At 47.3% G+C, this 26,882-nt stretch overlaps 1 protein-coding gene across 2 annotated transcripts in view; it reads right to left on the bottom strand.

The window, feature by feature from the left end:
• Nucleotides 1-4,939: 4,939 nt before the first annotated feature.
• Nucleotides 4,940-26,882, bottom strand: part of DNAJB1 (DnaJ heat shock protein family (Hsp40) member B1) — a 74,080-nt gene continuing 52,137 nt past the window's right edge. Inside the window, exons 1-4 of one of the 2 annotated variants that reach the window (XM_073653840.1) lie at nt 12,116-12,267; nt 8,671-8,922; nt 6,540-7,117; nt 4,940-6,309 (exon numbers count right to left, since the gene is read on the bottom strand). In XM_073653840.1, the coding sequence (XP_073509941.1) occupies nt 6,079-6,309; nt 6,540-7,117; nt 8,671-8,881 (1,020 nt within the window). In that variant the 5' untranslated portion in view covers nt 8,882-8,922; nt 12,116-12,267 and the 3' untranslated portion in view covers nt 4,940-6,078. Of the gene's footprint in view, nt 6,310-6,539; nt 7,118-8,670; nt 8,923-12,115; nt 12,268-26,882 lie in introns of those variants that run through there. The other variant, XM_073653841.1, reaches the window with a different exon arrangement.

The raw sequence follows: 26,882 nt of genomic DNA, 5'->3' as shown, positions 1-26,882 counted from the left end.
TTAGGGACGATAGGGGAGTCAGGGTGTTGTAAGATCTACCTAGGGGTCTCCACTCTCCCTTTCCCTAGTTGCTGGGCTACCCCCCCTTTCCCCTCTTCGTACACTGGGTCCTTTCCATACCTAGCATGACACCGAAGTCTGATGTCCAGACATCTATGATTAATGTGTTGACTTCTATAAAAGGCATAAAAGGAACCACACTAATTTCCCATAAACTAAACCGGAGGAAACCAGACAATTTTTATCAAATTTATCCCATTTTTTTTAATAAACCCCTTTCTTGAGTTTTAGCAAACAAATTACTTAATCCACAAATTCCCAGTACAAGGGAGTATTTTCATTAATCCAATGCTGCGCTACCAACATGACTGCCACATACAGCATTCTAGCAGTTGCTATCTTTTCCGGCTCAGTCGTTCCAGTTCAGCACAGCGTAATACACACATTAGGGGTAGGTTCACACGACTGATTTCTCCACAGCTGAGAAAAAAACGGTCCAATTATTCTGATCAGACTTTGATCAGAGTGGCATCAATTTTTCTCGGACATTGAGGAAAAAAGAATAAAAAGTTTCTCCACCTTCTCCATTCTGTCAATCTATGAAAATCGGACTGCACTCAGATGTCATCCGAGTACAATCTGACTTTTTTATGGACCCATAGACTTTCATTGCCAATTTTGATCTGACATTCGGATCAAAATTGGACCCGTCTCCGTTTTTTTCTGCGGATCACTCAGAAATGTGAATAGCCCCATAGGTACGGGTGCTATCTGTGAAAACAGCTAACATTCGTACGACAAAATTGGTCAGTGCATGAGCCCTAATAGTGACATATTTAACTCCCTACCTTAAATCCTGTAAATTACGTCTGCAGCTTGTGTGCAGAATCTCTCTAGGTTCGGACAGGACCACGTTGTGTGAATGAGCAACGCTGAATTCAATATACATGTTGGACATGGATCATCAGGTCTTACCCCAATATGATATAGAAATTTGAGGGGGTTTTTTATAATCATATTTATTAAATAAACATATGAAAACGACAGTACAGTGGCTCAGTGGTTAGCACTGTAATCTTGCAACGCCAGAGTTCTGGGTTCAAATCCCACCAACAACAACACTTCAAAGACATACGGGTAGGGAATTTAGATAGAGCCCCAGTAGGGCAAGCGATAATGTGGAAATTAATGGCGCTATAAAAGCAAATAAATGTGCGATTCACTTTAAGGCCACAGCCCCACTATCAGTATTCGGTCAGTATTTTTTCTCAGGAGTGGGAGCCAAAACCAGGTGAGGAACAATCATAGAAAAGGTATAATAGAAACAAGTCACCAATTCTGCATTTATCATCCACTCCTGGGTTTGGCTCCCACTCCTGAGAAAAAATACTGACCAAATACTGATAATGGGGCCGCGGACTAAGGGCTATTATCAAATTGTGTGTTCAGCAGCACACAGCTTTCCCGTCTCTTTCACCTCCTTGTTGCTGGTAACAGTGGGAGACACTTCTCCTTGAGTGACTGTTCTGGTTCATTAGCAAAACTTGTTTTGAGTTTTATTGTTCACATTCAGCTATCAGTGTGTTTGTTCTGAAATCTATACGGTCATCGCTACATTTTCTTATAATGATTGTTTTTGAACAAGCAAATGGCCCAGGAAAGTGAGAGTAGTGATTAGGAAAGCTGCGGTGACAAATAGGTGCTTGTGATTTTGCAGGATTGAAGGTGAAGAGCTGTGAAGGAGAGGTGCAGATAACTGCTGTATAGAAATCAATGGGCTGGGATCTCAGGAGCTAACTCCTCCGCCTGGAATGCAGCTACTGCACTCAGCCAGGCGCTGGTGGTCTCTTTCATTGGCATCAAGCTGTACACTGTGTAAGATAAAAGCAGGACAGCAAATCGAAAAAGCAAGTCAATTGCAAACTTCTTTTCATACTGCCTAACCAAAAGAAATTTAATAACATGAGAATACTCCTTAAGGCCACGTTCACACATTCAGTATTTGATCTGTTGTTTACCCTCTGTATTTGTAAGCAAAAACCAGGAGTGGGTGATAAATACAGAAGTGGTGATGTGTTTCTATTATACTTTTCCTGATTGTTCTACTCCTGGTTTTAGCCGACAAATACTGAGGTAAAATCCTGAATGTGTGAATGTGGCCTTAAGATGTTCAGCCCAGCAGCATGGTTGCAACACTCACCTGAAGGTGCTCAACAGCACCTTGAAGGAAGGAGGACAGTAGCACTATACAACTCCTCCTGGTCTGCCGTGCAGGCTCAGGAGCCATTCTACACACATCAGTATGGTTGTAGAAAGGTATGCAAGACTAGGAGCGAACTAGAGAGATCCCAGCATACCAACATATACAGAACTTAACTGTACCAAGCCATCAAGTAAAAAAAAAAAAATAAAAAAAAAAAAAAGTGACATATAGTTAGAAAAAAAAGGCATTGGGGGGGGGGGGGGGGGGTAAAGGTATTATGATTTGTAAAGATATCACAGGTCTACCATTTACAAAAATTGTCACTTTAATGTGTTATACCATTCAAGTCAGGAACTAAAAAAAAAATAATAAATTTAAAAAAAAATAAATAAATATTGTATGAGTAAATATATGGGAGGTTTACCAGCCATTTTCTACATTTTACCAATATTTTGGTTCAGTACCATCATCACAGAGCTGAGATCTGTGACTACAGATAAGGACCTCTTCACACATCCGATTAAAAAAACAAACAAAAAAAATAAAAACCATACACGTAAGACGGTCCATTTTTACTATCAGTCTGGCTTTCAGATGGCAATCCGTGTGTACCATCAGTGACACGTACCGGAATAAAATGCATTCAAGAAATTTGTGTGTGTGTTAAAGATGTGCAAAGATAATAGATAGTCTATAGATAGATATCCATCAGATATAGATTTTGTGCCTTGCATGTGTAGCTTATTGTATATGGATTAACCTAATAAATGGAAAAAACGTCATGAGGTCCTCCCCATTTTGGTAACAAGCAAAGGTAAAGCAGACAGCTGAGCGCTTATATTATTAGACTGGTTGTTGGACCCTTCACAGCCTAAAAATACAAGCCCGCAGCCACCCCAGAAATGGAGCATCCCATTAGATGCCCCAATTATGGCATTTTGCCACCGTACCAGGGCAATCGGGAAGAGCAAAGGCAATCGGGGGAATTGTGCTGATATCAGCTGCTACTTGTTCAAAAACACAGCTGACATCAAAACTCTGGTTTTAGTAATGGAGCAATGTCTATTAGACACCCCATTACTAAACCAGGAAACTAAATAAACACAAAAATACTTGATTGAAATAAACACTCCTCTACACTTTCCATGGTTCAACACTTTATTAAAAAAAGAAAAAAAAAAAAAAAAATCCCTCACAGGTACAAATTAGCCCAGCGAACCTGCCTTGTTCTGAAGCTCCATAGGCTTTGCAAACAACCACTTCCAGGTCACGTAGCGCTGCACGAGACCTGGCAACTCTGAAGAGCTGTGACGTCAATAACGTTACAGCTGTTCACACGTTCCAGGCCACACTGCACTGTGGGTGACCAGGCGACTTAAGAGCTGTAACATTACTGACGTCACCACTCTACAGAGTCGCTGGGTCTCGTGCAGTGCTGGTGTGACCCAGAACAAGGCCCCATAGGCTTTGTACGGCAGGTTCGCTGCACTAAGTCGGACATGCGTGGGATCTTTTTTAATAAAGTGGTGAAGTAGGGACAGTGAAGGAGAGAGTGTTTATTTCAATCAAGTATTTTTTTTTTTTTTATTTTTTATTTTTTTTTTTTGGAGTGTGTGAGTGTTATTCTTTTCTTTCCTGGGTTAGTAATGGGGGTGTATGATAGAATCCTCTCCATTACTAACACCAGGGCTTGATACCAGCTGTGTTTTTGGACACTTCACAGCCGACAAACCCCAAGCCCCATTACCCCGATTTCCAACGCACAAGGGCAATCGGGAAGAGCCAAGGCGAAGCACCAGAATTAGAGCATCTCATGTGATGCTTCATTTCTGGGGCAGCTGTGGGCTGTTATGGTTAGGCTGTGAAGGGCCCAATAACCATGGACCTTCCCAGCTTGAGGATATCCGCTCACAGCTGTTTGCTTTACCTTTGTTGGTTATCAAAAATGAAGGGGGAACCCCACGTCTTTTTTTTTTTTTTTTTTTTCCATTAGGTTAAAAATACGTGTACAGTAACAAACATAAGCCAGGCACCAATTATAGGTCTGACGGATATCTATTTATCATCTTTGCACATCTTTAACATATAGAAACAGTAATTTCTTTAAATGCATTTTATTCCGGTACATGTCACACAGAAGACATCCATGTCGTGTACTGTACGTATTTACACAAATCCATTGACTTTTATTGGCCCTGGTCATCCATGCGGCTGGAAGATAGCGGACATGTCTCCATGTGGTTGACACAGACACAAGGTCTGGGTGAAAACACGGATGTGTGATGATCATCATAGGATTAACCACTGTTCCACCCACTTCATGACAAGTGGGTGGAGCCATGGCCAAATGCAACCTAACAAATTCACCATAATTTAGGCCATAGAAGTGCCGTAACCAAACACAGAAATGTACTTCATAATAATTTTACATGTATGGTTGACTTTAGAGGGAGGGAGTGCTAATAAATAAGTTCCCTCCTCACCCCTGCCAGCCCCAACTGGGAAGGTTATTTCTCCATTACCAGTAGAGTTTCCACATTGAGGAGCATTTATTCAATTGGCACTGCGAGGATAACAGAGTGTCCTATCCACCTTCAATCAACTAGGGACTTGCTAAATTTAAAGGGGGGACTACCCAATGAAATTTGATTTATCCAACGAGTGAAGTCCAGAGCACTCAGGAACAGGAGTTTATCCTCCAACATTAACCCAAAAAAATAAAAAATGCAGACCAGGTTTATTGAAAATACTTTTATTTAGTGTTGGAGATGTTTCTTCGTCCAGGACCTCCATGCCAATCATACAACGCATCCCGTGGCCGGTCGCTGGACACATAGGCAGTACTAGGAAATATCAGCAGTTTATACAAACAATACAACAAAAATATCTCTATCCAAACACCATATGTCCCCGATCATTCACCAGCCTAAACTCACACAGCTCCAGTCACCTGCAGGTCATGTCTATATAGTATGAAACACAGACACAGAACAATCCGATTAAAATAAAAAGCTATATATACACAGTAATATTTACAGCACAAATACAAATGTATTTATAGTGGGAGCACTTGAGTAAGCCAGTCCATTTGAAATATATGAAAGTTGCAGCTCCATGGCACCAGTTAGGTTAAAAAGAAAAAAAACAAACAAACCTGCAACTATACAAGAAAAAGGGCTTTAAAAAACAAAAAGAAGGCCTCCTATTAAAAAGAAAAGGCTTTACAACAAAAACACCACTTTAGTCAAATTCGAAACAGAGCTAAAAATTAAAAAAATCTGAAGTAGTCTTCTCCATTTATCTTAAGGGCCACTTCTAGGACACTGCTAACCGTGTTCATCTCTGTACCGAGTACTGGGCACTTTGTGGCATGTGCAATGCCACAAGGGGCAAGGCGATGGGTTAACAAGGCTAGTAAAGGGCTAACGTGCTGCACCAGTCAGCACAGATATCATACTGAGATAGAAGAATGAGATGATTGGTAAATGATGGGATCTGTTGACTCTTGAGATTTGGCCGCTTATTCTCTAGACAGCAGATTCATTTTCTAACATAACACTAAAACCGTAATGAGTGCACATACAACCGCCATGCTGAGACTATGGAGGATTTTCATGTAACAAACTTAAAAAAATTGCCATCACCTTAAGACATTCAATGGTTCAGGACTTCTTGAGTTATATAGGTGCAGCCAAACAGAGATAAATGAAAACAAAAACAACTTATAGATATATTTCGACTCATTGTGCGCCTTGCTCATGAGTACAATTCCCCGTCGGGTGTCTCTCCAGCTTCTTAGGCACTGACAGTATGTGGGGCAGGGCCTATCAGTGCCACTTTGGTCGGTATTATTTTAGGTGGGGGCAGCACAGTCATTAGGCAGGCAGCACCCGTTCTAGTGTTTCCCGAGAAGATGCAGGCAGACGTTCGGGGAAGCGGATATCAAATTCTACTACGAGATCCCCCCGCTGTTCAGGAGCTTTGGGAAGTGGAAGTCCTTCTCCGTGAATCTTGCGCTTGGTCCCTGGGTTGACTATGTCTTTACTGACAAGTGGAATGTTGCGACCATCGAGGGTGGGGACGGTGATGGAGTAGCCACACAGAGCCTGCGAGAAGAAAAGTCAATGTATATAATATGAGAAAGCATAGAGATACTAAACCCAACCATTATTTTTTTACTATGCAATCAGCTATTGGGCTAGTGGACTTTATTCAACAGTCCTACAAACCTGGAACAGGCAACTGAAACAGAATCAGCCACTGTGCGGATGTCACTAGTATTACAACAATGTAGTTATTATATACAAGATCTCAGATCTCATACATGATCCCTCACCTCCCGTAGGCTGATCTTCGATGTGTAGATCAAATTCGATGAATCTCTCTTGAACACTGAATGAGGTTTGTCCTTCAACACAAACACAATATCTGCCGGGATGTTGTTAGGAGTCTCGTCGCCTTCCTTGGGGAAAGTGATCTTGGTGCCCTCCTTCCAGCCCTTCTTCACCTGGATGGTGAGGATCTTGTCCTCTGTGTGTATGCTCCTTCCATCCGGGCCCAGTCGCTTGTGAGAAATCTTCATCTTCTTGGTGCAGCCGGTATTGATTTCTTCTAGAGAAACTGGTAGCTCCCTGATCACTGGTGGGTCTTGCTTTTTGGGGATTACCTCACGCTGTCCAGGGGCAGCCCTGGGGAAGCCGCCTAAATGGCCGAAGCCTCCCATGCCGCCCATGCCAAACCCCGAGAATGGGTCATCCGTCTCCATCTCCTCATCTCCTCTTCCAAAAAAGGAATCAAATGGGTTACGACCTCTAAAGAACTCTGCAAACATGGCGTGAGGATCTCCATGGAAGGAGTAGCTGAAGGAAGGACCGTTGGGACCACCGCTTCCTCCACCTGGCGTTCCTTTAAGACCTGCTCAAACAAAGTAGAAATAAATGTCACTAGTTTACAATCACAAAGTGAAATGTCCTGAAATTACTTGCCAGGATCTTAATTTATGGTGGGAAGCAAATGTCCTAATCACATGAAAGAACAATAGCATTCATAACATGCAAAACAGTGGACTGAAAACAAAGTACTTTCTTTCTGTGAGCTCTCAGGCGTGACGTGACACATTATTCCCTCTGACTGGCACTATAAGTGGCTGTTACGTTGGTTCAATACAAAGCTTTTATAGGGATGCCTTACTGCAAAAAGATACATCAGCACGATACCTTACCAGGCCTCCTAGGAGACATTTAAAGCCTATGATTGCACTTAAAAAGGGGTTTTCTCAACATGACAAAGGATTAGGACTGTAAAGTGCTTGTAAAAAAAACTAGCAACTTTTCAGAAAAAATAAATACTTAAGAACGGTGGAATATTTAATTCTGTATTTCACTGCTCCCTGCCTAGGTTACTGGACACTTTTGTAGTCTATCGGAGGTGGCCAGTCTCCTAGGTAAAAAGCAGGCCAGATTGCTGGTCAAACTCTGGCCCACAGGGTGGGTTTATTTGGCCCGCGACACCAGAACCACCACCCCTATGTGGGGCCCATTATTCTGCATGGAGGGCAAGGTGGGGCCCATTATTCTGTATACTGGTTGGCCTGCAACTTTGTCCAAGTTTTTCATTTTGGCCCTCTGTGTGTTTGACATCCCTGATCTAGAGGCAAAGCTGCTTCTACTAGCAGCATCAGAGAGCGTGAAGTTCTGGACAGCAGCTATACTAGGCTGTTGGTCCAGACTATCAATCATCAGGAGAGCATCGCCCCTGGCAAGTATGAACAGTGATCTTGAGAAAACCCCTTTAAGTAGCAGAAAACAGATAACACAGCAAATTAAATAACATTAAGGGAAACAGGAGACATGTCCTGATCTGCAGAAATCCCGAGGCTCTGGCAGGACAGGATCTGCTCAGTCATGGCTCCTCATACATTCTACAGATAATCAGTAGAAGCAGCATGAGCTGTCAGCAGGGGGGATAAGGTGGCTCATCTGACAAACCCTATGGATTTTAAGGTGACAATAAATCCGGATGATTAGGTAGAATATTGTGTACAAATTAACATGAGGGACACAAAACAGTAAAAGCTGAGACTTTATAGACAGGATCTGCCAAGCTCAATAAAGAAGCAATAAGAAAGTGCCCTGCCCTCAATCTGCCAGGAAAAAGGGCACTGCATGCCATGTGGTAAGCGTGCTAATACAACATGCCCACACTGGTTGTTTGGAGCCTGTGGGGTGTGAACGTATACTAGTTGCCAGGTGATCTCGGAATTCCATGAGACTGAAGGAACATGTAGTCATCTTGCTCATAACTAGGTGGTGACCACGAAGCCAAGGCCACCGAGTGCACAAGTCTCCCTCGCCGTCTATACAGGACTGGTGGAGTATAAGTTCTGCGTGACACCTATCACACCCCCCCTGCGTCAGGATCACCAGTTGTATGGGACCTTTTAGTCTCTACACATGACCTGTACGTACCCTCCTCTCCATACTTGTCGAATATCTCCCTCTTTTTGGGATCGCTCAGCACGTCGTAGGCCTCGGCGATCTCTTTAAAGCGCTCCTCCGCCCCCGGATCCTTGTTTTTATCAGGGTGATATTTCAGGGCTTGTTTCCTGTACGCCTTCTTGATGTCTTCCTCCGACGCCCCCTTGGACAACCCAAGGGTCTTGTAATAATCTTTCCCCATTCTTCTGGGGTATCTTTCCAGTTAGCGGTGTAGCCAGCCACCTGGAGAAAGCACCGCACATTAGTATCACACAATACCATGCAGAAAAGGAGGTGCGCAAAGGATGGGGGCAACCAAACCTGGGACAGAGCATACGGCGACATAAGCAGGATACAGGACTGTCTGGGAGAAACACTATTCATATAAGCACCAGGGCTCTCAAATAAGGCAACGCACCAGCAGATTTGCAAAAAAAACGCTTCGATGGTTCAAATCCACAAGGAAAAAATAAGCAGCGCGTGCATGAGCTTCAAGAAGTTTCATTCGCTTTGCTTGTACAGTAAGATACGGTGTTTTTTTAACCTTTGAAAAACATACAGCAAAAACGCAGCAAGTTGGTGCAGAAAATCTGTTACATTAAAAACACACAAAATACTCATCGTGAGAAGTTAGTCTTAAAGGGGTTAATCGAGCTTAATCGATTCAGGACCTTAAAGGGGTTGTCCAGGCTTGTGGTATACAGTGACTGCAGACATGAGCCCAGAGACTAGCCAACCCCTTTAACTAAATTAATAATCTATCCTCCTCTCCAGCAGCAACACCGTTCCAGAAAGTGATGTGACACAGCAATGTCAGGTCACTGGGAACATCGCCACTGTGGGAGGGGGAAATATATCGTTTTTATGTTAATTAGGGTCCTGAATTGATTTAGCAGACAACCCCTGAATAATAAATAAATATTATATACACACACACACATGATAAAAATTAGATAATAGTATGATAAAAATTAGATACACATATTTATTACTAAGAATAAAAAAAAAAATCTATATATACGGTAAATATCTATATCTTTTTATTATTCTTTTTTATATTACAGGGGTTGTCTGCTTTATGTATATATACACTGCTCAAAAAAATTAAGGGAGCACTCAAATAACACATCCTAGATCTGAATGAATGAAATATTCTCATTGAATACTTTGTTCTGTACAAAGTTGAATCTGCTGACAACAAAATCACACAAAAATCATCAATGGAAATCAAATTTATTAACCAATGGAGGCCTGGATTTGGAGTCACCCCCAAAATTAAAGTGGAAAAACACACTACAGGCTGATCCACCTTTGATGTAATGTCCTTAAAACAAGTCAAAATGAGGCTCAGTATTGTGTGTGGCCTCCATGTGCCTGTATGACCTCCCTACAACGCCTGGGCATGCTCCTGATGAGGTTGCGGATGGTCTCCTGTGGGATCTCCTCCCAGACCTGGACTAAAGCATCCGCCAACTCCTGGACAGTCTGTGGTGCAATGTGACGTTGGTGGATGGAGCGAGACATGATGTCCCAGATGTGCTCAATCGGATTCAGGTCTGGGGAACGGGCGGGCCAGTCCATAGCTTCAATGCCTTCATCTTGCAGGAACTGCTGACACACTCCAGCCACATGAGGTCTGGCATTGTCCTGCATTAGGAGGAACCCAGGGCCAATCACACCAGCATATGGTCTCACAAGGGGTCTGAGGATCTCATCTCGGTACCTAATGGCAGTCAGGCTACCTCTGGTGAGCACATGGAGGGCTGTGCGGCCCTCCAAAGAAATGCCACCCCACACCATTACAGACCCACTGCCAAGCCAGTCATGCTGAAGGATGTTGCAAGCAGCAGATCGCTCTCCACGGCGTCTCCAGACTCTGTCACATGTGCTCAGTGTGAACCTGCTTGCATCTGTGAAGAGCACAGGGCGCCAGTGGTGACTTTGCCAATCCTGATGCTCTGTGGCAAATGCCAAGCGTCCTACACGGTGTTGGGCTGTGAGCACAACCCCCATTTGTAGACGTCGGGCCCTCATACCACCATCATGGAGTCGGTTTCTAATAGTTTGTGCAGACACATGCACATTTGTGGCCTGCTGGAGGTCATTTTGCAGGGCTCTGGCAGTTATCCTCCTGTTCCTCCTTGCACAACGGCGGAGGTAGCGGTCCTGCTGCTGGGTTGTTGCCCTCCTACGGCCCCCTCCAAGTCTCCTGGTGTACTGGCCTGTCTCCTGGTAGCGCCTCCAGCCTCTGGACACTATGCTGACAGACACAGCAAACCTTCTTGCCACAGCTCGCATTGATGTGCCATCCTGGATGAGCTGCACTACCTGAGCAACTTCTGTGGGTTGTAGAGTCCGTCTCATGCTACCACAAGTGTGAAAGCACAACCAACATTCAAAAGTGACCAAAACATCAGCCAGAAAGCATTGGTACTGCGATGTGGTCTGTGGTCGCCACCTGCAGAACCACTCCTTTATTGAGGGTGTCTTGATAATTGCCAATAATTTCCATCTATTGTCTATTCCATTTGCACAACAGCATGTGAAATTGATTGTCAATCAGTGTTGCTTCCTAAGTGGACAGTTTGATTTCACAGAAGTTTGATTTACTTGGAGTTATATTCTGTTGTTTAAGTGTTCCCTTTATTATTTTGAGCAGTGTATATGGATGCAGTTTTTGTTGGTGGTTGCACCTCCCTGACAAAAAAAAAAAAAAAAAAAAAAAATCAATACGGTGCAATCAATAAAAATATCAGCTAAATACACAAGCCCCTGCACAGCTCGTGATTACATGTATTTATTTTTAACAAAAATGAGTCTCAAAAAATGGCGACACAAACGGTTTATTTAACAAAATGTAAAAATAAATAAAAATATATATATAGCAGTCATGTACATCAACTGTCATTTTTCAACTGAAAAAAAAAAAAAAAAAAAAAAAAAAAAGTTATGGATCTTTGAAGGCAGGAAGGGTAAATATATATATATTTTTATAAAGGGGAAAAGATACAAACAAAAATATCCATGGCGCCCACTCGGGGACAGCGGCGGAGTATTAACCCTTATTACGCCATTTAGCTTTGTAAGGCGCCGATGTACCGGACAGGGGCTCATACACCAGTCACCACTCTGCTGCCTGCGCCCCGTTCTCCGTACACAGCTCCGCGTTACATCTATGCGGAGCCCAGGCAAACACCACCAAGTGACCCCTTACACTTCCACCATTGTCACTACCTCTGCTCGCTGTCAGGGAGTGTGTTACACTGACAGACACTGAGACTGGTGGATTCGTTACAGTTTGCCCAGTGTAGCCATTAGTGCTAGTCATTTTCGGATCTGTGAGACCCCCATTAATCCTGAGAGCCCCCTTCTTACATCTCCTCAGCCCCATGCACAACCTCTCCATCAGCTCAGCCGCCGCCGCACCACCACGTACCTGCACAGACTCAGAGCGACCGTAACGGCTCCTCTGCCCAGTCTCCGTGTCAGCCAGGCTCTTGTACCCGCGCAGCTCCACCTCCTGAACCTTCCAGATCTTTCTTCCGCACTCCAGAAACTTCACGAGCGTTAGACCAATCACAGCGCTTGCACTAGGAAGTTCCACCAATCCCTGGCAAGTAACTATCCGCAGCCAATGAGTACGCTTCAGATTGTGACCTATCGATGTGACACGCCTCTCACAGATGATTGGTTGTCCAGGAGGCTTCGTACAGAGATTAAACCAATCAGAGGAGAAAATGGAGGAGACGTTTGGCAACTGCTTTGTCGCCATTTTGAAGTTGGGCAGTGTGGGCAGACTGAAGCAGTGTGGAGTGGACTTTCCTTGATGGGAGATGTGGTCTCCTAGCAACTGACAGTGGCCACTGCTATGTGCCCATGATGCAGAAATGCTCTGGATTTTTCCTGAGCGTTTCTGCATCTCCCTGGCAGAAAAAACGCATGTGGATTGTACATGCGGATTGTACATGCGGATTGTACATGCGTTTTCCTGCCAGGGACATGCGGATGTGAAGCGTTCTTCACATGCATTTCCGCATGCAGGCTGTCAAGCGCTTTCCAAGCGATTTTAGCATCACTTGGAAAGTGCTTGACAACTTGGTCACACGATATAAATCCATGCAAACGGCAAGGATTTATATAGTGTGACCGTAAAGAATGGTAAAAAAATAAATATATACTTACCTTCTGATGCCCCCGGTGTCCTTGTCCTGGCTTGCCGGCAGCTCGCGGTACACTGAAGGACCTGCCAACGTCAGTGGTCGCGTGACCCGTCACATGACAAAATGACGTCAGTGCATGTCCTTCAGTGTACCGCGAGCTGCCGGCAAGCCAGGACAAGGACACCGGGGGCATCAGAAGGTAAGTATATATTTATTTTTTATTTTATTCTTTTTTTCACAGTTTCTATGGTACCCGGGTCCGGAGGAGAGTCTCCTGTCCTCCACACCCAGGTACCATCCGCACACTGAAATGCATGTTATCCGCATGTACAGATGCAGTGATGCGGATTCCATGCGTTCCAATGCAAGTCAATCGCGGCGAAAATGCAGCGCTGCCGCAAAATAATTGGTAGTGCTGCGTTTTTTCCCACAATAATAATCCACAGCGGAAACTTCCACAGCATGTGCACAGTGACGCGCCCCCTGGGCCATGTTGCAGTGCGGCGCACGTGTGCGCGGGGGGGGGAATACCCGGAGCTGGATCCGATGGGGGTTGTAGTCTCCGAGTGGCGGGGACCCGGTCCGTGCCCAGGGTGGTCAAACCAAGTGGCAGTTATTGGTATGATGGTATTAGTGTCCGACTACGCCACCCGTTGAATGCGGTTATGAAACCGCCGCTGCAGGGCAGACCGCTGAGGCCGGTGGTATAGGTGTGCAGCAATGTTGATATAACCCCCAACGGGAGGGGTATAGCCTCAGGGCAGCTGGTGAAGCAGGGAATGATGATAGTGGTAGTGGTGGTGTGACAAGGAATCGCAGAGACTTGTAGTGCAGGTTTAAAGCTTTACTCACAGTTTGTGTTCAGATCACTTCGGCCAAGAGTGACCACCCGAGCCGTGCTGCGTCCACCAGGTGCGGGACTCGGCCAACTCCCAGGCAGTTCCAGAGCGTGGTCCTGAGCTCCCCTCTTCTCCTTCCTACTGGCCGTCCCCACCAGGGATCCACCTTTGTCCGGCTCCCTCGGGCTTTCTGGTGGTGAAACCTTTCCCGGCTTCCCTGACCCTATACGTGGTTTGCCTTCCTGGTGGATGTGGCGAGGGGTCGCGCCAAAACTTGACCACGACCTCCGGTTCCTGGCTAAGGATAATTGGCCTCCACCAGTTCGGGATCCGGTACCCTGTTCTGCCAACCCTTCACCCGTTAACTCGTGGGATCTCAGGGTTCCCTCTCTTCTTGCGTCTCTGGGCCTTTCTTGGTGTTCCTGTTTCTCCTTCTTCTTCTTTCTCTCTCTCTCTCTCTCTCTCTCAGGCCTCCTCTCCAGGCCTGGCTCTGGAGCTGGGCCCAGACTGAGCCACCGCTCCCTGTCAGCCCTCTCTGGCTGAGCTCCTCTCTAGACTGACTCTCTGACCCAAGATGGTGCCCCCCTTATATACTCCCTTCTGACACCCGAGCCCAGGTGACTAGCACCCAATGGGCTCCTACCTATGCCCAGAGTCCCTCCCCTCTCTGCTCCTACACCACTGGGATGTCCCCCCCCCCCCCACTCCAGCCGGGGACAGAAGCTGACGTACCTGCACATCTATCTGGTGGGAGTACCGTTGGTCTGTCCCCCGGAAATGGGGTGAGTGTAGTGCATGCAGCTAACTGAGCTCAGTTCCACACTCCATCCTTACCCGGGAGTGGAATACCACACCTCTGGATCGAGGTGCAATACCCCTGTAGCAGCCGAGTCCTCGGGGTGCTACACACAGCACATGCGGATTATCATTGGGGAACATGGCAGACCTTCTACCAAGCGTTTTTTAAGCGTTTCTGCAGCGGAATTGGCGCTGCGGAAACGCTTAAAAAACGCATAGTGGGCACACAGCCTAAGGCTGTAAATTGTAAGGCCATAGCATAATATCATCTTCTGGGAAAGCATGCTGACTACCAATATGAACAGTCTAGAATTACAGTTCAGTTGCCACTCAAACGTCCCACACATGCCATAGTGAACCCTAAGGTAGCTGCCCAAAAATGGTACCAACTCATCCCGCAAAAAAACAAACCCTTAAATGACTTTGTTGGCCGAAATATGGAAAGATTATAGCTCTCAAAATTTGGCGATGCAAAAACTAGTTGTAACGGGTCTGGGAGGCGGAACCTCTGGGCTACTATACAAGGGAGCGGTCCTTGTAAGGGAGCGGGTGGCGACCAGGCAGCCAGTCACAGCAGGTGACCGGGACAGTCTCTGGGTGTACGGGCAGGAGGTCACGGCAAGTGATCAGGGCAGTCTCTGGAAGAACGGGCTGGAGGTCACGGCAAGTGACCGGGGCAGTCTCTAGGTAAAGGGTAGGTACGACCTGTGATGGCAGAACCTCCAGGTAGGCTAGCAAGGCAGATGGAGGATGTGTGCTCCCAGGTGAGCAAGCGAGAGTCTCTGGAATAGCAGGTGGTCACAGCACGTGACAGCGGAGCCTCCAGGTAGGCAAGCAGGCAGGTAGCGGAGAAGCGCTCCCAGGTGAGCGGGCAAGAGTCTGGAATAGCTGGTGGTCACAGCACGTGACAGCGGAGCCTCCGGGCAGGCAAGCAGGCAGGTAGCGGAGAAGCGCTCCCAGGTGAGCGGGCAAGCTGGTCCATAGACAGACTGACCGGAGTTGTAAGGCAGACCGTCGGACCTCAGGCAAGCAGGCAGGTAGCTGATGTGCGCTCCCAGGTGAGCGGGCAAGTTGGTCCTTAGACAGACTGACCGGAGTTGTAAGGCAGACCGTCGGACCTCAGGCAGGCAGGCAGGCAGGTAACAGGAAATCAGGCAGGATTAGGACAGCAAGCTGGCAGGAATCTGGCAGGTAACTGGCAGGTAACTGGCAAGGGACCTGAGGGCTGAAGCAGAGTAGAACGGTGCAACAACATTGCTCGGGCACCTCCATTTTGGAGGAGGTGCCTTATATATGGTAAAGTCCTCCGGCCATTGGCCGGGGACTCCTTAGGACGGCGCGCGCGGCCCCTTTAAGAGGGAGGGAGGGCGCGCGCGCGCGCCCTAAGCACAGTGGCCGGGAAGGAGCGCGCGCTGCCAGCAGAGCGGGAGAGGGACGCCGGGCACGGAGCAGAGCGGTGAGGGGAACAGCGTCCCTGCCTAGCAGAGGGCAGGGACGCCGGCACTACAGTACCCCCCCCTTTAGGCCCCCCCTTTTTTAGGCCAGATAGAAATTTAGCTAGGATGAGAGGGGCATGGATGTTCTCCCGGGGCTCCCACGTTCTCTCCTCAGGACCAAACCCCTTCCAATCTACCAGAAAAAAGGTCTTTCCTCTTACCCTTTTGGTGGCAAGAATGTTCTCTACCTCAAACTCGTCCTCAGCAGAAACCGGAGCAGGAGGCGTACCTGTAGACTTGGAAAAAGAGTTAAGCACCACGGGTTTGAGGAGAGATACATGGAAGGAGTTAGGGATCCGTAAGTTGGCCGGGAGTTTCAATTTATAGGCCACCGGGTTGATCTGACTGATGACCTCCAGAGGACCGATGAACCGAGGTCCTAACTTGTAAGAAGGTATCTTGAGTCGAACATATTTAGATGAGAGCCAGACTTTATCTCCTGGACGAAATTTTGGAGGATCCAGGCGTTTTTTGTCAGCGTGTCTTTTCATACGCTCGGATGACAGAAGGAGTGCGGACCGGGTACTCTCCCATATGGAGGAAAATTTGCTAACGAGAGATTCCGCAGCCGGGTTGTCCACAGAGGTGGAGACAGGAAAAGGAATCCGAGGATGCTGACCAAAGACTACAAAAAACGGGGATTTGGAGGAGGATTCGCTCTCGTGATTATTATAAGAGAACTCGGCCCATGGTAGGAGATCCACCCAGTCAGAATGGTGGGCATTAACGAAGTGCCGGAGGTAACTGGTCAGGTTCTGATTGATCCGCTCCACTTGACCATTGGACTGTGGGTGGTAAGCGGAAGAGAAGTCCAGGGTGACGTCTAGTAGTTTACAAGTGGCTCTCCAGAAACGTGAGGTGAACTGTACCCCACGATCCGACACGATGTGGAGGGGCAGGCCATGAAGACGGAAGATGTGGCCATCTTGGAAAAGCGGTCAGCGACCACCCAAATGACCGTACAACCGGCAGAGACGGGGAGATCAGTTATAAAGTCCATTGCTATATGCTGCCAGGGGGCAGCAGGTACAGGAAGCGGAAGGAGGCGTCCGGCTGGCAGATGTCTCGGGACTTTGTTGCGGGCGCAGGACTCACAGGCAGAAACAAAGTCTATTATGTCCTTGTGCAGGGTAGGCCACCAATAGTGCCGGGCAATAAGCTGGAGGGTCTTTTTCTGACCGGCGTGGCCAGCTAGTTTAGACGAATGGCCCCAGTGTAGGATCTTCTCCCGATCAGGTACTGAAACAAACGTCTTACCGGGAGGGAGACGATTTAGACTCACGGGAGCCACCTGCATTACTCTGGCGGGATCGATGATATGTTTAGGTTCTTCCTCGAGATCGGACACCAGAAAGGATCGGGACAAGGCGTCTGCTTTGACGTTTTTGTCAGCCGGGCGAAAATGAAGAACAAAATCAAAGCGAGCAAAAAACAAGGACCACCGGGCTTGGCGCGGGTTAAGTCTCTGGGCATGCTGGAGGTAAGCCAAGTTCTTGTGGTCAGTGTAAATTATTACCGGATGAAGAGCCCCCTCGAGTAGGTAACGCCACTCCTCCAACGCCAGCTTGATGGCCAATAACTCTCGGTCTCCTATGGAATAGTTGCGCTCAGAAGAGGAGAAGAGTTTGGAGAAGAAGCCACAAGTTACCATTCTCCCGGAAGATGATTTTTGAGTAAGTACCGCTCCGGCTCCAGAGGAGGAGTCGTCAACTTCCAGGAAGAACTGCTTGTTGCCGTCCGGGCGATGCAGCACCGGGGCGGAAGAGAAGGCCTGTTTTAGGGAAAGAAAGGCCTCCTCTGCTTCGGGCGGCCACTCTTTGGGATTAGTACCCTTACGGGTGAGCGCGGAAATTGGGGCAGTCCGGGAAGAGAAGTGCGGGATGAAGAGGCGGTAATAGTTGGCGAAGCCCAGGAACCGTTGAATAGCCTTCAACCCCTCTGGTCGGGGCCATTTCTCGATGGCAGACAGTTTCTCAGGATCCATTTGTAGGCCGGTCTGAGAGATAATGTAGCCCAGAAACGGAAGCGAGGTCTGCTCAAAGAGGCACTTCTCATATTTAGCGTAGAGATGGTTCTGCCTGAGCCTGAGCAGGACCTGACGAACATCCCTCCGGTGAGTCTGGAGATCCGGAGAGAAGACCAAGATGTCGTCCAGGTACACCACTACGCAGGAGTAGAGAAGGTCCCGGAAGATGTCATTGACCAACTCTTGAAAGACGGCAGGAGCGTTACAGAGGCCAAAGGGCATTACCAGATATTCATAGTGGCCGTCCCGGGTGTTGAATGCCGTCTTCCATTCATCCCCCTGACGGATACGAACCAGGTTGTACGCCCCACGGAGGTCCAGTTTGGTGAAGATTCTAGCCCCCCTCAGACGATCAAATAACTCCGGAATGAGCGGAAGGGGGTACTTATTCATCACCGTGATCTGGTTAAGGCCTCTATAGTCTATACAGGGACGGAGAGAGCCGTCCTTCTTTTTGACGAAAAAGAAGCCTGCTCCCACCGGGGAGGTAGATTTCCGGATGAATCCCCTGGCCAGATTCTCCTCAATATATTCGGACATCGACCGGGTCTCAGCAGCGGATAATGGATAAATACGCCCACGGGGAGAAGTACCAGGTAACAGGTCGATAGGGCAGTCGTATGGTCTATGAGGGGGTAGTGTCTCTGCCTCCTTTTTATTAAAGACATCAGCATAAGACCAATAAGGAATCGGAAGTCCAGGTAGATTAGCTGGGGTAGGAGAAGGACGGACGGGATGAACGGGAACCAGACAGGTCTTATGGCAGCCCTGTCCCCAGCGAAGGACTTCTCCGGTCTGCCAGTCAAGAACGGGTGCATGTTTCTGGAGCCAAGGTAGGCCTAGCAAGAGGGCGTGAGAGAGTCCAGGCAGAACATGGAAGGAGATACTTTCAGAATGCAGCATTCCCACCTGCAGAGTAATGGATTCGGTGATGAGTTGGATGGGGCGTGGTAAGAGCCCCCCATCCACGGCAGCAACAGACAAGGGTACAGCCAGAGGTTTGGTGGGGATGCGGTATTTCTCTACCAGGGACTGTGAAATAAGATTCCCGGCTGCTCCAGAGTCCAGTTGGGCTAGTTCGAAATAACGGTTCTCCCCGTAGACGATTGAAACTGACAACAGCAGGGATGGAGAGGATTTATTCTTGTCTAGGTGGACCTCTCTGAGCGAACCTAGACACAGGCGTTTCCCGACCTCTCCGGGCAGGCACGGATCCGGTGCTCCTTACTGCCACAGTAGAAGCAGGTCCCCTCGGCACGGCGTAAGTCCTGACGGGTCTTGACCATCTTGGTCTGGTCGACCTGCATAGGCTCAGGAGGGTGTACCTGGTTAGAGACAGAAGGAGTGACGGGTTTCTGAAAAGTAGGAGCTAGACGTGGTAACCTCCTCTTACGGGTGACCTCTCTGGCACGCTCCTGGAACCGTAGGTCAATCCGGGTGGCAAGAGTTATTAAGTCATCGAGAGTGGTAGGAATGTCCCGACCGGCAAGTTTATCTTTAATACGGCCGGACAGACCCTCCCAGAAGACGGAAACCAGAGCGTCATTATCCCAGGCCAGCTCCGAGGCAAGGGTACGGAACCGTATGGCATATTGGCCCACGGTGAGACTTTCCTGACGGAGGCGTAGCAACGATGATGCGGATGAGGTCTTCCGTCCGGGTTCGTCGAAGACTTTCCGGAAAGCTGTGAGAAAAGCAGGCAAGTTGGACACCAGGGGGTCCCCTCTCTCCCATAGAGGATTTAGCCAGGCCAGGGCCTCCCCGGTGAGATGGGACATGATGAATGCAATTTTGGCTCGGTCGGAGTTAAACTGGTGGGACAATAGTTCAAAGTGCAGGGTGCACTGATTTATGAAGCCCCGAGCCTGGGCTGAGTCGCCTCCGAAGCGAGGAGGTGCAGAAAGCCGAGGTCCGGGGTAGGATATCATGGTGTTAGTGGACAGCGGAGCTGCCGGATTGCGAGACATGGCACTGGCGGAGGTTGTTGGTGGAGCAGTCAGAGTGTCCAGGCGAGTATTGACATTCCGCAGGTGACCCAGGATGGACTCCTGTTGGGACCTCTGACGGGACAGTTCATGACACAGGTCCGAGAGCGAGGGAGCTTGGGTGCCACCGGGTTCCATGGCCCGAGCAAACTGTAACGGGTCTGGGAGGCGGAACCTCTGGGCTACTATACAAGGGAGCGGTCCTTGTAAGGGAGCGGGTGGCGACCAGGCAGGCAGTCACAGCAGGTGACCGGGACAGTCTCTGGGTGTACGGGCAGGAGGTCACGGCAAGTGATCAGGGCAGTCTCTGGAAGAACGGGCTGGAGGTCACGGCAAGTGACCGGGGCAGTCTCTAGGTAAAGGGTAGGTACGACCTGTGATGGCAGAACCTCCAGGTAGGCTAGCAAGGCAGATGGAGGATGTGTGCTCCCAGGTGAGCAAGCGAGAGTCTCTGGAATAGCAGGTGGTCACAGCACGTGACGGCGGAGCCTCCAGGTAGGCAAGCAGGCAGGTAGCGGAGAAGCGCTCCCAGGTGAGCGGGCAAGAGTCTGGAATAGCTGGTGGTCACAGCACGTGACAGCGGAGCCTCCGGGCTGGCAAGCAGGCAGGTAGCGGAGAAGCGCTCCCAGGTGAGCGGGCAAGAGTCTGGAATAGCTGGTGGTCACAGCACGTGACAGCGGAGCCTCCGGGCTGGCAAGCAGGCAGGTAGCGGAGAAGCGCTCCCAGGTGAGCGGGCAAGAGTCTGGAATAGCTGGTGGTCACAGCACGTGACAGCGGAGCCTCCGGGCAGGCAAGCAGGCAGGTAGCGGAGAAGCGCTCCCAGGTGAGCGGGCAAGCTGGTCCATAGACAGACTGACCGGAGTTGTAAGGCAGACCGTCGGACCTCAGGCAAGCAGGCAGGTAGCTGATGTGCGCTCCCAGGTGAGCGGGCAAGTTGGTCCTTAGACAGACTGACCGGAGTTGTAAGGCAGACCGTCGGACCTCAGGCAGGCAGGCAGGCAGGTAACAGGAAATCAGGCAGGATTAGGACAGCAAGCTGGCAGGAATCTGGCAGGTAACTGGCAGGTAACTGGCAAGGGACCTGAGGGCTGAAGCAGAGTAGAACGGTGCAACAACATTGCTCGGGCACCTCCATTTTGGAGGAGTGCCTTATATATGGTAAAGTCCTCCGGCCATTGGCCGGGGACTCCTTAGGACGGCGCGCGCGGCCCCTTTAAGAGGGAGGGAGGGCGCGCGCGCGCGCCCTAAGCACAGTGGCTGGGAAGGAGCGCGCGCTGCCAGCAGAGCGGGAGAGGGACGCCGGGCACGGAGCAGAGCGGTGAGGGGAACAGCGTCCCTGCCTAGCAGAGGGCAGGGACGCCGGCACTACACTAGTCTTTGCAAAAAAAGGGTCTTTTAGTGTGTGACAGCTGTCAATCATAAAAACCCGATATAAATCTGGTATCGCTGTAATCGCACCGACCCAAAGAATAAAGTCGTCTAATCACTTATACCGCACGATGAACAGCGTAAAAAATAAATAAAACCAATTCTTCAACTGCTGCTGATTTGTTCATTCTGCCTCCCAAAGATCGCAGTATGGTTCGGCTCACATTTATCCTGCGCTCTGCGCTGAGCACTTACACTGGGGTTTCCGTGTAAATCTCTGAAATACGTGATTCAGATAGAACCCCCAGCAGAAGATTCCCTGTAATGAGGCAGATGGAGACACCGTGGACGCCATCTGGTTTGTGATCCCACAGTGTCCTTCTTTTTATTAGGTGTGCATAAAAGTGGCGTCGGCCACAGTTTTGTGAACCTCTGAAAAAAAAAGGACATCGTCAAACAGAGGCCAGACGGAGTCCAGAGTAACTCTGCTGCCTCACTATAGTGAATGGATGCCTTGGGATAGGGTTAGGGCTGTGTTAAGGTTAGGATTACGGTTAGGATTAGGGCTGTGTTTGGGTTAGAATTTTTTCAAGAGTAAAGAAAAAAAAAATTATGATATGCTGACTAGTATTGAGCTCAAGTGCTCGCTACTTGAGTTTGCATCGTGTGCTCGGGTATACACGGAGTATCGCAGGTTCTTGAGTCCCAGCTCCGCATGTTTTGCAGCTGTTATACAGCCAAAAAAACACACGCGGGGATTGCCTGCCATGCACGAGCAATCCCCGCATGTTTTTTTTGGGTGTCTAACAACCGTGAAACATGCGGGGCGGGGACTCAAGCATGTCACTCGAGCACCGGCGATACTTGGTGCATACCTGAGTACCCGATGCAAACTCAAGTAGCGAGCACTTGCGCTCAAGACTGACAACTTATTCAATATGATGACATAATGTTATCAAATTTTGTGTCGTACCTCTGAGTTCAAAATGTTCACTATACCCCTTGATAAAATCCTTGAGGGGTGTAGTTTCCAAAATGGTGTCACTTGTGGGGGGTTTCCACGTCAGGGGCTCCCCAAATGCGACATGGCGTCCGCTCTCGATTCCAGCCAATTTAGCATTCAAAAAGTCAAATGGCGCTCCTTCCCTTCTGAACCCTGCAGTGCGCCCAAACAATGTTTTTCCCCCACATATGGGGTATCTACTTACTCAGAAGAAATTGCACAACAAACTGCATGGTGCAATTTCTCCTGTTACCCTAAGGCTAAGTGCCCACGTAGCGTTTTTCAAGCATATATGCTGCGGAATTTCCGCAGCGTAAACGCTTGTTAAACGCTAGGTAATCCGCCCCCCATGGTCCCCAAGGGGATTCCGCAAGTTCTATGCCTATGCTGCGGATTTTTCCACAGCGTTTATGCTGCGCTCAAAAATCTGCAGCATGTCCATTAATTTTGCGGAAGCGCGGCGTAATCGCCGCCATTGACTTGCATTGAGACGCACATAATCCGTGTCATAACATTTGAACTCACGGATTATATGTGTTTCAATGTACGGATGGTACCCAAGTCTGGAGGAGAGAAGACTCTCATCCAGACCTGGGTACCATTGTACCTGTAAAAAAAAGAATAAAATAAAAAATAAAGATAATATTCACCTTCCGACGGCCCCCGGTCTCCTTCCCTGTGCGTGCGGGCAGGACTGAAGGACCTGTGGTGACGTCACAGTCATGTGACCGCAGGCCCTTCAGTGCAGTGTTCCGCGATCAGCTGGCAGCCAGGAAGGAGCGCAGCAACACACGCCGGGCCATCGGAAGGTAAGTATAGGTTTATTTTTTTATTTTTAAACATTCTTTCGGTCACAGTACATAAATCCATGCCGGTTGCATGGATTTATATAGTGTGACCTAGTTGACAAGCACTTTCCAAGTGATGCTAAAATCGCCTGGAAAGCGCTTGTCAATCCGCATGCAGAAACGCATGTGAATAATGCTTCAAATCCGCATGTATTTGGCAGGAAAAACGCATGTACAATCTGCATGCGTTTTTTCTGCCAGGGAGATGCAGAAATGCTGCAGAAATTTTCTGCTTCATTTCTGCATCGTGGGCACATAGCCTTATGAAAATGCAAAATTGGAGGCTGTAAAACATTCTTGTGGGAAAAATGTGAAAATTTTATTTTTACAGCTCAATGTTATAAACTTCTGTGAAGCACCTTGGGGTTAACGGTGCTCACCACACATCTAGATAAGTTCCCTGAGGGGTCTAGTTTCCAAAATGGTATCACTTGTAGGGGGTTTCTACTGTTTAGGCACATCAGGGGCTCCCCAAATGCGTCATGGCGTCCGCTAATTATTCAAGCATATTTTACATATTTTACATTCAAAAAGTCAAATGGCGCTTCTTCCCTTCCGAACCCTGCCGTGCATCCAAACAGTGGCTTTGCCCCACATATGGGGTATCGGCTTACTCAGGAGAAATAGCACAACAACTTTTGGGGTCCATTTTTTCCTGTTACCCTTGCAAAAATAAAAAAAATTGGGTCTAAAGTAACATTTTTGTGAAAAAATGTTAAATGTTCATTATTTTCTTCCATATTTCAAAAATTCCTGTGAAGCACCTGAAGGGTTAATACACTTCTTGACTGTGGTTTTGAGCACCTTGAGGGGTGAAGTTTTTAGAATGGTGTCACGTTTGGGTATTTTCTGTTATAAAGGCCCCTCAAAGTGACTTCAAATGTGATGTGGTCCCTAAAAAAATGGTTAACTTTTAACCTTGATAACTTTCTAACAAAAAAAAAATTTTGGTTCCAAAATTGTGCTGATGTAAAGTAGACATGTGGGAAATGTTATTTATTAACTATTTTGTGTGATATATCTCTCTGATTTAAAGGCATGAAAATTCAAAGTTTGAAAATTGCGAAATTTTCAACATTTTTGCCAAATTTCCGATTTTTTCACAAATAAACGCAAATGATATCGAAGAAATTTTACCACTATCATGAAATAGAATATGTCATGAAAAAACAGTCTCAGAATCAGGGGGATCTGTTGAAGCGTTCCAGAATTATTACCTCATAAAGTGACTGGTCAGAATTGTAAAAATTGTCCTGGTCATTAATGTGCAAACCTCCTTCGGGAGTAAAGGGGTTAAACATCCAGCTTTTGCTACGGGAGCAGGGATTCGGCTGTCACACAGCTGGAGCCCCCATAGAGAAGGCAGAGATGGTTTATTACCGTCTTTGCCTTCTCCATTGCTGTATCCATAGCGTTAAACAAGCAGTGTGCGCACTAATAGGGAGCACCAACGCCGTTTCCGCCTCCGTACACAGCGATCATTTTATCACTGTATATAGCAAGTATCACTGTATATAAGGGAGCAACAGCTGCTGGGTCATAGGAGACCCAGGCCGCTCTGCCATGCAGCCAGGAGGCTAGGAGAAAAATATGTATGAAATTTGAATATTGAATTGCTCCCACAAATGTTTTTTTTATGACCTTTTTGGGTTGTACAATGTGTAAAATAAATGAAGAATAAATTTTAAAAAATGCAGAGAATAAATATTATAGTAGATATAGCTTCACCCTCTTAAAAATAAAATGTCCAATAAATAGAAATATTTGTGACAGAATGGACATCAATGACCCAAAACATACTGCGAAAGCAAACAAGGCAGAGAAGTGGAATATTCTGCAATGGCCGAGTCAATCACCAGATCTCAGCCCCATCGAGCTGCATTTCACAGGCTTAAAGAGGTTGTCCACTACTTTTATAGTGATGCCCTATCCTTAGGATAGCAAAAAGACTGACTGTCACTTCGAAATCAGAAAACTGGTGTGTACAGGTGCGAACTAAGAGTAGCCATCTCTATACGCAACAAACAAGTAAAGTTGCACTCTGCATGCAAACATGAAATATATAAAACTAAAATATCATTGCTGCTCTAGATAATAAGAAAAAATGGAGATGCTTAGCACATAATTTGTACAATTCATGCATGCCCAGCAGCCAACGACAAGGCGACGTCCAGTAGCTGGGAACCTATCTAATGTGAATCCTCTCCTAGGCTAAAGCCTGCATTTATGGGTAGGTAGGATCCTGCTGCAATTAAAACCGCCACCGGTGGATAGGGCATCAATGTCTGATCAGCCGGGGTCCGACACCCGGCGTCTGACACCCTGCACCCCCATCGATCAGCTGTTATTGGTGTCAGCTGCTGCTGGCCAGAAGTGCTCACTTGCAGTGCTTGGCCGTCCACTTGTAGTGGCTGCCATGGGGTATACACATAACAAGTGCAGTAACAAGTCCCGGCCACTACAAGTAGACAGAGCAGCTCGGAAAGTGAGCACTTCGGGCCAGCGGCCGCCGACTCCAATAACAGTTGATCGGCGGGGGTGCCGGGTATCGGACCCCGGCTGATCAGACATTGATGCCCTATTCTAAGGATAGATCATCAATGTAAAAGTAGTGGACAACCTCTTTAAGACTAAACTTAATGCAGAAAGACCCATGAGCAAGCAACAAGTGAAGTCAGCTGCAGTAAAGGCCTGTTAAAGCATCCAAGGAGGAAACCCAGCGTTTGGTGATGTCCATGGCTTCCAGACTTTAGGCTGTCATTAACATCAACAATTCCTCCCTTTGTTATATTATAGAAATCACATGAAATAGTCATATGGCAATTAATTATATTTGGTACTTTATTCAACACAGCAAGCAGAATTTTTTTTTAAAAAATTCATTGTTCTGCCCCTAAAAACCCAATTAAAAACATGGGCAGCGTGGTCTACATATGACATTATGACATATGGGTAATTATAGATGCCATTGTATAGATACACATTATTGCGTGCAAAATAGATATCAGTATGCCATTTCATAAGTACATATAATAAGTACAGATTGTTATAAATTAATATCAGTATGACAGTTCATAAATACATACAGTAACCAAATATCCCAGGTGTAGCCTGAATCAGTTTGAATAGTATACAATTAAACGTCAAAGTACAAACCATTTGCCATGGTAGTAGCCCCACACTGCCCAGCACCCCTACGCGCGTTTCGCATGTTTGCTTCCTCGGGGGGTGGGGGGGGGGGTTAGGGGCAGAACAATGTATTTTTAATAAAAAGTTTTCTGCTTGCTGTGTTGAATAAAGTACCAAATATAATTAATTACCATATGACTATTTCATGTGATTTCTATATTATAACAAAGGGAGGAATTGTTGATGTTTCTGACTTGATTGGGTTACTCCTTATGTATTGTTAATGGATCTATATATCCATTTTTTTCTAATTAACTTTAGGCTGTCATTGTCTGCAAAGGATTCTCTACAAAGTATTAAATAACATTTTATTTATGCTAAAGTTAAATTGTCCAATTACTTTTGAGCCCCTGAAATGAGGAGGCTTTGTAGAAAAATGGTTGCAATTACTAAACGTTTCACGGGATACTTTTGTTCATCCACTTTAATTAAACCTGAAATTCTACACTTCACAAACAGTGGACTGCAGAGCTGAAATCTCGAAGACTCGG

The sequence above is a fragment of the Phyllobates terribilis genome, unplaced genomic scaffold, assembly GCF_046119375.1.
Source record: "Phyllobates terribilis strain yellow unplaced genomic scaffold, ASM4611937v1 Scaffold_11__3_contigs__length_659146591, whole genome shotgun sequence".
NCBI classification, from domain to species: Eukaryota; Metazoa; Chordata; class Amphibia; order Anura; family Dendrobatidae; genus Phyllobates; species Phyllobates terribilis.
The sequence above is the reverse complement of the archived record's forward strand: the minus strand, read 5'-3'. Positions and strand labels throughout refer to the sequence as shown.